The sequence below is a fragment of the Pestalotiopsis fici genome (assembly GCF_000516985.1).
Source record: "Pestalotiopsis fici W106-1 unplaced genomic scaffold PFICI_Scf_7, whole genome shotgun sequence".
Taxonomy (NCBI): domain Eukaryota; kingdom Fungi; phylum Ascomycota; class Sordariomycetes; order Amphisphaeriales; family Sporocadaceae; genus Pestalotiopsis; species Pestalotiopsis fici.
Genome location: NW_006917097.1, coordinates 2,427,610 through 2,437,864, shown reverse-complemented (window position 1 = coordinate 2,437,864; position 10,255 = coordinate 2,427,610). Strand labels below are relative to the sequence as shown.

The following is a 10,255-nucleotide window of genomic DNA, read 5'->3' as shown; positions in this document are numbered from 1 at the left end:
AAAAAAAAAGATTTTGACTCTGAAACACATCTAGTGCCGCTACCGGTGCAGGATCGCTTGAAATTGTCAAGCTCCTTGTTGAGTCTGGGGCATTACTTGAACCCCCATCACAACGATTTTGTCACTGTAAGCCCAAGAAGAGGTCGGGCGACTTCAGACTGGACATGGGTCGCTGGATTCCTTTACACACAGCTCTTTGCACTGGTAATGAGGCCGTAGCTTGCTACTTGATATCTTGCAGGTCTTCTTCATGGCTCAATGATTGGCATACATCTACAGCCCTGCATCAAGCGGCTGAGATGGGCCACATATCCGTTCTGCAGGCTCTTTACGACCAGGAACCTAAGATAAATCTGAACCTGGCAGACAAATCATCAGCTATAACAATGCTGTATGCTCACAGTTCAAATCGAAGCACTGAGACAATTTCTTGGCTCATAGAGCACGGGGTTGATCCCAACGTGAGAATCGGCATTAATGGAGCAGACATGTTACAGGTGAGTAGCAAATAAGGATGGATGAAACGAGGAAGATTTCAAAATTCATTGACAATGCTGTAGGTTGCTTGTATATTTGGCCGATTTCAACTTGCAAAAGCCTATATTCACGCCGGTGCTCGTTGCGACTCAAAGTTGAAGTTAACGTCTGAAGTGGCGGCTTTCACACCGTTAGAGCGCTGTTGCATGACGGGGCACCCATCTGTCCTTGGAGTGGCTGCTTTGAATATCTTCGGCTCACGGGACACACGCAATTCATCATACTTTAGTGCCCCTGACTCAGAGGTCGACCGTGCCAGCCTTGTTGCCTTGATGGTCGAAAAGGGTGCAAGAATCCGAGGGTCGAGGCCAGGAGATGGACTTTTTGAGCCATCTCCCATGGTGCTTGCTGCACAAAACCATCTGGTACCTATCATGGAGATACTCATCAAGACTGGGACGGGAGTCGGAGTCATGGATCATCTTGGGATGTTTCCTCTATGTGCTCCTCTCCACGGTGATTACGCTGCACGACAACCACCGACTCATGCACAGATGTCGAGAACCATTAATTGGCTTTTGGACCATGATGCAGACATCGAGCAGAAGAGCAGTACTCATCAAGTCCTCTACTGTCTATGCAACCGCCCAGGATATCAAACTGCTGAACAAATTTCTGAGCAGCTTGAGCTCGCCCAGTTATTCATCGACAAAGGGGCTGTTGTGGACTCAATGGTCATCGACCCTTCCCTTCCCGAGTCTCAACAGAATTCGTCAGCACTCATGGCTGCATTCAGGCGTGGACGTATGTCACTTTGTGATCTATTGATCCAGAGCGGCGCTGTTTTCCCAAGCGACGCTGACTCGTTGCTGCATTTGTTGGAGGGTCTCTTGTCAAACCACAAACCCTTTTATCAAAACGAGGATTTTGTGCCTGTAGATTTTTCTGGCGAGCAGGAAGACTGTATCGACATGTTCGGGCCCAAATGGAAAGAATGGAGCCATCCTGAGAAACGCACAATGCTGTCAGGATTGCGCAAAAAGATCTTCGATGGCCTTGACTTGTTACACAGTCACGACAAGCACCATATGCTGGCCAAGCACCCTCGCTGTCTTTGGATAGCGGCCGGTGTACCTGGATCGCCCCTCGTCGGAAAGTTTCTAGAGGCGGGAGCTCTGGACGCATCGTGGGTAGAAGAAGGTCGCAACTGTAGGTCCCCCGCCCAGCACCCAAGAGGTTCCGTCTCTCACAGCTCGATATTCACGTATGTAAATCCATTGAAACAACCATCGCTAATCGCATACCTAGGCCTGGATCAACTCTCCCAAAATCCCGTATCCTTGGTATATCACGCCGAGAAATTTATTGCTTTAGGTGCTGGCCCACCTGGACAATCATTGCTTTATCATCTCATTGCAGGCAGGAAACAATTCAGAGATACGAAATCTTGGTATTTGCTGCAATTGTTCTTCAGCAACGGGGCAAAGCTGGATCTGTGTAATCGTCCTACGGATTATATGGGACGTCAAAGCCCTCTCGCCCTCCTCACCATGAACTTGTCGTCAGTAGAGGATGATTATAAGGGATTCGAACTCGTGCTACAATCCCTCAGTCGGCCCATCTCTGAAACTCCCGATCAAGGTTACGGGGCTCTCCTTGCCGCTTGTAGCCATCCGATACATCCTCGGCCAATCAAGGCCTTGATAGCTGCCGGTGTCGATGTAAATTACGCACCCCCCAGGGGGTCTTCTGTTCCGTCGCGCCTTGTAATTCTCTTCAAGGATCTACTGGAATACTTTGCTGCGGGGGCAAGCGAAGACGACTACGAGAGGCTCTACGAATCTATTGACGAGGATGGCGACGAATACGAAGACTGCTACGACGACGAGAAAATTGATTTTGGTCAAGCAGGACACATGCTTGATGCATTGAAAATCTTGATTGACAATGGAGCTCAATTTCGGGAGTCGGATCCTTCGCTAAAGGGTCTTTATGACATTTTGTTGGATATTTCCAAGGACGAAAGAGAAGTATGGTCAACAATACGTGACCCTGACGCTCAAGAAAATGCCAAAGAATTCATCGAAGGCATACGTATCGAGATAGAGGAACGCGTATCTTGGGAAGGGGAGAAGCTCTTGATCGTGGACAGGGAATAGGTTGGAATTACAAGAACAAGTTGTCCATTATACCATTGTCTCGTTCCACGGTCGCCAGTCCTGGTTCTTCCAGTCTTGAGCAATACATTTCACTTTGGCTGGCGGCTCGTCTTCCCAGTCTATCCTCAAGGCATCATCACCCCACTTGTTGATCCATTTCGATGTATACCCTTCGAGGTCCTTGATTCTCCTAGCCGCGTCATCTGAGTACTCGAGATTGATTGACGGCACCACGGCGATCTTGCCGTGGCCAGAATTCCAGAGGTCTTTGCAGAAGAGCGCTGGTTCCTCATTACTGCACTCGCCTTCTCTAGAGCTGCGGAACGAAATCTTTTCTGCCTGCGTCTTCCCGACATCATTACCCCCGTGGCCATCTTCTTCCACCGACGAAAACCTCAGTATCGGTGCGGCCCTAAACGCCACCGCCCCATTCCAGCAGGAGTACACCTGGAATGGCAGCTTATTTGTAAGCTTTTCACGGCTGTATGGGTCATTCCAAAACAAGTTCCATGCCCAATCCCAGCTCCCGTCAGGTGGAATCTGAAAGAAGGTCTCGCCCTTCATCGTTCGCGACACGCGAATGCCCTTGAACGTTGGGTCTTGACCGAGATACTCCCAATCCAGTGCGCACGTCATGTCGGCGCCCAGGAAGATGCGTTGATGAACCAATTCCAGAATGTCATCCATGCAGATGGCCACATCGCCGAGAAAGACGACAGTCGTGTTTGCATTGGCACCTAGAGCAGGTTCCTCGAGTGGCGCAAGGGCCAGATTGCGAAGCGCTGCCATTTGGACTGTGCGATCGCCGGATCCGGGGTCAATACGGCTCGAGTACAGGAAATATCTAAGTCCCAGATCGTCGAGCTCGGGGCGCAGAGCCTCTAGGACGTTCAAGGTAGCGTCGTTTGACTTGCCCACGACGATTGACAGTGCGCAGACCGATGGTCCCAGGAACATGATCGTTTCTACAATGGAGCCGAGTAGGCGTGGGATGACGTGGAAGGAATTCCCCAGGTCAAGCGCGAAGAAGTATCTAATCCCTCCTGCATCCGGGTGGTTCTTGTGGTCGGCCTTGAGATGAGCGTACCTTGTCGTGAGCAGTCTCGGACACTCGAGGCGGTGTATCACGGCGTCGGTGGGATCCATGATTGCCGCAACATACGGTGCCATTTCGTATAGCTTGAGGTCCTGGGCCTCGGGGGTCACCGGTTTGAATCCATCTGGCTTTGAGATATCTGGGACTATGTGGTTTATTAGTTTTTAGAAAAGGGGCTTTGGGATTCTGTACAATTTATTTTCCGTATCCATTTCATATCCATTTCAGAAGAAAGATGACAACCTACACTTCGAACCCGGCTTTGGTTCTCTAAAAGGCCGGAAGAGCAATCTCTGCAAGTGATCTGATGAGCTCGAAAATAGTATATAGTAACCAGAAAAGATGGTAAATGTCACAACAAAGAGGCCAGAGAGCTGCAAGGCAATCTGATGCGAGAGCCTCATTGTGTAGAAAATGTCACGGGCCTTTCTTGGCTCAACCACCCAACCATTTGTGCAGAAAGACTACATTGAAAATCTTGGCAATCTGCAGGTAGGGAGGGGAGGGGTTTGACTGTGTAAAAGAGTTGAAGAGAAATGTTCAGAAATGGATCACGGAGAGAGAGATCTCGTTGAATGTTTTCTGCGGACCCGGGAAGCCCGATTATCATTATTATTATTATTTGCTTTGCATCACCAACGAAAATAGATTGACCACACCCCAGCAGCTACCTCATTAGGAGTGCACAACGTCCGTGCCAATGAGAGGAAGCTCTATACCAAAGTTGTCGCGTGGCTTGTTAATATGCCAACTTCCTTTTTGGGCGCGGGCTCCCCCCAGTCTTCTTACATTACCGGCGGGGAAAGTGCCTCCAAATTGCGCTTCTCAAACCTTGGATCGGAATCAGATGAAATGGATTTGTTAAAATAGGCAGAATTATAAAGCATGACGAGTTGTATCACTAAGTGGCACATGAAAACGCACATGTCCGTTGATCTGCTATTACAAGTAACATGTAGCCAATCACTTTCTAAGCAGATTGATGGCGTGCTCATTCTTGCCTGTTGCGCGTTTCGATGTTGAGTTGCATGCACCAGGTACTTGGGCCTTGTTGTTCATAATAAGGTCTTCCTCAAAAACCATACAGGCTGGCAATCCCAGGGTGAAAACAACCGAGGCGGAATGGTTTCGACTTGAAGACATTATAATGCTTGCGAATTGGTTCTGCCATGTTTGTTCGGCAGGTCGCATATAAGTGATGGCGATGTTGCGCCAATACCACTGTGAGTGGTGGTTCCGGGGCTTGAATATTGTTAGGAAACGGACATACACTCTGGTGTGGATGAGGTAGGTGTTGGCTACATATTTTCGACTCCGAAGCGAGGAATAAGATATGTAAGTTGACTTCAATACTCTGAGTGATTACAACAGACTGTTTGACTGTACGCACGGTCCTAACTTTAAAGTGGTTATGCTGATCTCGGAGCCAATGTACGGACTATGAAGGATTCAAGTTATACTCGGATCGGTTCTCCATTAGATTTAAAGGCATTGAACAATGCTCTTGCCTTACTTCGATGCGGGTCAAGCTGAATGACGTCAAGTAATATCATTCATAGCTGGCAAGAAACAATGTCGAAGAGTCAAGATGGATTGTGTCTATCCTTTATGTAGAAAATAGATAGGTAAAGACTTGAAGTCTTGAACATCTCCCATTCTTGATACCATGTGATCATGATGTGTACTACTCATGCACTAATAATTGAGCTGGATCTTGGCTGGAACTCAGCAATGAATGCATATTCCCACTGGAAGGCCTGACAACAAAGAAAGCATCTGCAATGTGGGCTTCCGAGTGTGTAGACCGACAATGATTGGCTGTAGGCCTCGCAGCTGCCCCACCGAGACCCGCGATTTCGCCTAGCGCCACAGATTGCGCACCAGCCACATCGCCCTAGGGTTTTTGTGCCCTTCAAGAAATTTTGGCCCATTGTGGGGTGGGACGTGCTTTGCCTTGCGAACGCCAAACCCGGGCGAATTTTCATTTGCGTGGAGCGATCTTTGAGAGAAGGCATTGCGAGAGTACTAACCCCAACAGCCGACAACTTTCCCTTCTCCATCTCCCAGATCTTGGTCGCAAATCAGTCACAATGGTACGTTGCCATGCTGTCGCTGGGCAGGGCATCTTGCATTTTTTGTCGCCAATGCCAGTGTCCTTGCCCGAGCGGCTCCCCGAGCAAGAGCGAATCGCAACACCCTCGGAAACGGTTTGCTGATACTGTTGGAAATTTTTAGGCGATCAAGCACAACAACCAGATCCAGAAGAACCGTACGTATTCGACATCCAACCAATCCACATGGCGACCTGAGAAGAGCGAGGAGAAAATTTGAGACGAGCACCAGAAGGAAGAAGGAGACAGCAAAGACTGACAGTTTTCGACAGACTTCCGCAAGGATTGGCAACGCCGGGTCCGAACCCACTTCGACCAGGTACGAATCATCACTTCCTAGAATCGAGTCGACTCGCTGCGAACAGACGAGTCCTCGATCAATCGCGAATCAAAACGACATTTTTTGTTTTCTGACTTTTGGCAATGGAAATAGGCTCCCCAGAAGATCCGCCGCAGAGCTGCTCGTCAGGCCAAGGCTGCCGCTGCCGCCCCTCGCCCCGTCGACAAGCTCCGCCCCATTGTGCGATGCCCGACCATCAGATACAACCGCCGCGTTCGTGCCGGCCGTGGTTTCTCCCTGGCTGAGCTGAAGGTATGAGCTTTCCCAGTCTTCACCGAGAGTTTTGGAGGATTTGAAAGAGCGACCTGTTTCGCTGGTGATGGGGAATTGTGTGTGTACGATGGAATTGGTCGCTGATGGAAACTTTTTTAGGCCGCTGGTATCCCCAAGCAGTTTGCTCCCACCATCGGTATTGCCGTCGACTTCCGCCGCCAGAACCTGAGCGAGGAGACGCTGGCCGCCAACGTCGCCCGCCTCAAGGCCTACAAGGAGAAGCTTGTTCTCTTCCCCCGCAAGGCCGGCAAGCCCAAGGCCGGTGACAGCAAGGACGTCGACGTCAGCAAGACCGTCTCGTCCCTGGCCGCCGCCCTGCCCATTGTCCCCGTCTCCGAGGGTGTGTACGAGATCAGCAAGAACGACGTCCCCAAGGCCGTCGAGGGTGGTGCTTACACCAAGCTCCGCCTCGAGAGAAGCAACAAGAGACAGCAAGGCCAGCGGGAGAAGCGCGCCCGGGAGAAGGCTGAGGCTGAGGCCAACAAGAAATAAGCGTCATGACGAGGAAAAGGGGACTGTTCTGAGACGAGAGTTGAGTGAATGCACGGGAGTACGGATCAAGGCATCAATCATCGCAATTTGGGCTCTGCTTTTTCTTCTCGTGCGTTGTATGCCTTTTCATACAGGCAAGGCGGTTCGGTCATGGTCATATCAATCAGGGAAAGGGTTGGTCGCATGCCGTATGTCAACTAGAGAAGACGAATGAAAAAGATAATTCATCATCTCTGGACAAAAAGAATCAAAAGGGAAAAGAAAAAAGGGTTCTCTTCAAGCGATGTTCTTGACGGCGATTTTTTGGGTCCTCGCAGTGTTCAGAATTGGAACCTGATTCTCTCATCCCTCCATGTGTGACCCAAAGCGTCTCTACAGACAGGTAGAGTCGTCGAGAGACAAGCGCCCTTGGTGAGCTGTCGATTCCATAGCTTCATCACTCTACCCTTGCTGGAATTCGACATGGCAATGACCCAAGATCAACTGCTCCACCTGCATGTGAATTTCTCCATCCTGGATAATAGTTTCCCATACCACATTTCTCCTTGCACGGAATCATTACTGGATTCTCATGTGACATCATGTACTCTTGACTTGCTATTCGCACTACTGACCCATGACTGACGATGCAGATGCGCTTTACCTAATGGATTATTTCAAACTGTCTGACTACCAATACCTACCTATATCCCTATACATCTACATTTTTATATCTAGAGGATCCGAACATCTTTTCTGGAGACCAAATTATGCCTTACTCTCTAATTAATGCTCAGCAAGGCTAGGTGGCTTGCTCATCAGCAGCTGTGCTTGGGTGGAATCATCGGTTCTGCAAGTGATCATGGATATGGCACGAGGACCCCCGATGCAATAATATGCCTTTGCTCGTGTCGACACGAGTGGTGGTGGTGGTGGTGGTGGTGGAGTCTTCAATGGTATAGCATGAGCTCCAGCAACTCCTCAAAGTGCATGCGCCGGGTATCAGCCATGATCGCGTCCCGCCCAAGCATCAAGATGGCCGGATCCAACCCCCGTCATTGCGAACCATCTGAGCCCCCGGCTCGGTCGCTAAGGACTTGCTCGCCTCCCGTTTTGAGTATCTCGCGGAACGTTTCTTGAGGTAGGATGCGCAACTTCTCTGGACAACGCTGGAGCAGCTCGGCAATGAGGACGAGTCCATTCTCGCGGTCTACACGAGCCATGCCTGCTTTCTTGGCAGGGTCGACTTGCTGTGGCTCGAGGCCATTGGGAACACCTGGAAGGCTCGAGATGCCAGGAATGCCCGTGTCTTCTTGGCCCGCAATAAGGTTTTGTGGAGGTACAGACTCAGTGATTGCAGACCCGTGCAAAGCTCCGTCTGCCGCGATCAATTCCGACTCCTTCCCGGCAAGCATGTCATGGCCGGTCACGGTCTGTATCAGGGCGCGGAGGAGCTCAATGTTCTGCAGGCATGTGGCGACAAGATCGGCACCACGCGCAGAGCGAGACATGAGCGCCATCACAAACCAGAGATCAGATCTCAAGACGGGAAACTTCTCCCGAGTTCCCAGGAATATGAGTGCGTCAGGAATCGTGTCATGGTTGTTGTAGAAAGCCTCCAGCGCGGATGGAGCCGTCATCGACAGTGCTTGTGAATTCTGTCCAGTTGGCTCTGGCGAGGAACCAGGTGAGTTGACGTACTGGTCTGGCGACGAACTTGCGGATGGTGTTGTGGACGGCACAGGCAGAAGTGATGAAGGGTCTTCTGAAGAGTGGAGGATCCTTAACACTGCTGCAGTAGCCCGTGCTGCCTCAGTCTTGGTGGGTTCTTGATCAGACCGTATAAAAAGCTTCAAGAGATTGTGTAAATATGTCTTCTCATATGCCGGAGAAGCCGGATCTGCGCTTAAGGGTGCACATATCCTCTTTACATTTTCGGGGCTCGATACCAATAGTAATCTCGTCAGAGACACTGATGTGAATTGTACCTGGATCTGTGTATCAAGCTCCCAGATTCGAGGAAGAGCGTTTGGCTCCAAGAGCCCCGCATCGCCAATGGTAACTTTGTTGACCAGTGGAATAGCCAAGTTCTTGAGAAAGCTCAATGTCGAATGCAGAAGTTGTGCATCCGTGATTGAAGGGTTGGAAATGGTAGCCGCCAATGAACGGTGGATCGCCATCTTCTGGACAAGGGCAATGCATACATCGTCTGAGCGAGCAATGTTGCCCAGGGCGAGACAAGCAGCACTCTGAAGATCTGATTGAGAACTACCGATCCATTTCTGTAGGGTTTGTATTTCTGGGCTGCCAATAGGACATGCCGCTGCGAATAGAGCGTGTGCCGAAAGATCTGCCAATGCTTGCGTAAAGATGGATTTAACTTTTCTCAATTCTGAGATCTCATCCGGATCCGATGTATTCAGGTTGAGAGTGATGCAAGCTTCGGAGAATGCCCTGAGAAACAAAGATATCGAGTTGGGAGTTTGGAGAAAGGCTTCCTGAAATGTCTCGTTGGAAAGATAAGTCAAAGCTACCGAAGCCGGACCAAGGAAGTCTTCCACGTCGGCAAGAGACTCTGGGCTTGTCGCAAGCTTGAGTAGGACAAAGGGTGTTGCCGGGTGTACCGAATTTGCCTCGGGCTCTTGATTTGCTACCAAGGCCAGGAGCTTGCAGATGTAGCCGATGAAAGCATTAGCATTTGCAACCCTTGGGCTCGAAATGAGTGTCACAAGCTCAGGGTTGATGCCGGCCTTGTAGGCGGCTACTTGAGTGGGCTCTTGATGGTTGTCAGTGAGTGCACTTCTTTGAACACGAAACTGATGAGTTCGTGGGCCTTACCATAGTCGACACAAATATTGAACAAGACTGGTATCGCAAATGCAAGCATTGAGTCGTCGTTGATGAGATTCACAATTCTCGGCATGCAGTTGGAGGCAACCACTCGAGCACGATTCTCGTCTTGTTCTAATCAGTTACTTGTTTTCAAGATGCCATAAATCATTAAAGATGTGGCAATCTCACCTGTATCAGCACATGAGTTGCCAATCACACGCAGTGCATGTAATGTGACTGTCTGCCGAAGTCCATCTTTTCCGATCAGCCCAAGAAAAAAGCCGAGAATTCCAGACTGCCCCAGAGGCAGTCGCCATGATGCTGCACATAGAGTTAGAGTAATCAGTCAAAAACGCTTTCCAAAAAAGTGTTTTCAACGGCCATGCTGACAGTGGCACCTCGAAAAGTCGGAGAAAGGAAAGAGAGAGGTTCATGGAAAGAGTTGGGAAAGAGACTGCCAACAGAAGGGGATCGTATTGATACACGTTGGGAATAC

General features: G+C 49.9%; 4 protein-coding genes across 4 annotated transcripts in view; 2 read left to right on the top strand and 2 right to left on the bottom strand.

The window, feature by feature from the left end:
• Nucleotides 1–299: 299 nt before the first annotated feature.
• On the top strand, nucleotides 300–2,636 carry PFICI_10374 (uncharacterized protein; the record flags this gene model as incomplete). Its single annotated transcript, XM_007838955.1, has 3 exons — nucleotides 300–497; nucleotides 561–1,686; nucleotides 1,786–2,636. The coding sequence occupies 3 exons, from the start codon at nucleotides 300–302 to the stop codon at nucleotides 2,634–2,636; spliced, it is 2,175 nt and encodes a 724-aa protein (XP_007837146.1).
• Nucleotides 2,637–2,663: 27 nt separating this feature from the next.
• Nucleotides 2,664–3,806, bottom strand: PFICI_10373 (uncharacterized protein; the record flags this gene model as incomplete). The annotated part of the gene is made up of 1 exon (XM_007838954.1): nucleotides 2,664–3,806. The coding sequence occupies one exon, from the start codon at nucleotides 3,804–3,806 to the stop codon at nucleotides 2,664–2,666; it is 1,143 nt and encodes a 380-aa protein (XP_007837145.1).
• Nucleotides 3,807–5,822: 2,016 nt separating this feature from the next.
• On the top strand, nucleotides 5,823–6,948 carry PFICI_10372 (uncharacterized protein; the record flags this gene model as incomplete). Its single annotated transcript, XM_007838953.1, has 5 exons — nucleotides 5,823–5,825; nucleotides 5,968–6,001; nucleotides 6,116–6,162; nucleotides 6,277–6,435; nucleotides 6,556–6,948. The coding sequence occupies 5 exons, from the start codon at nucleotides 5,823–5,825 to the stop codon at nucleotides 6,946–6,948; spliced, it is 636 nt and encodes a 211-aa protein (XP_007837144.1).
• A 1,034-nt stretch (nucleotides 6,949–7,982) lies between these two features.
• PFICI_10371 (uncharacterized protein) overlaps nucleotides 7,983–10,255 on the bottom strand; it is a gene marked incomplete at both ends in the record, with an annotated part of 2,760 nt that continues 487 nt past the window's right edge. The window contains 3 exons of the mRNA XM_007838952.1: nucleotides 7,983–9,703; nucleotides 9,766–9,891; nucleotides 9,949–10,080. Coding sequence (XP_007837143.1) covers nucleotides 7,983–9,703; nucleotides 9,766–9,891; nucleotides 9,949–10,080 — 1,979 coding nt within the window. The remainder of the gene's footprint in view (nucleotides 9,704–9,765; nucleotides 9,892–9,948; nucleotides 10,081–10,255) is intronic.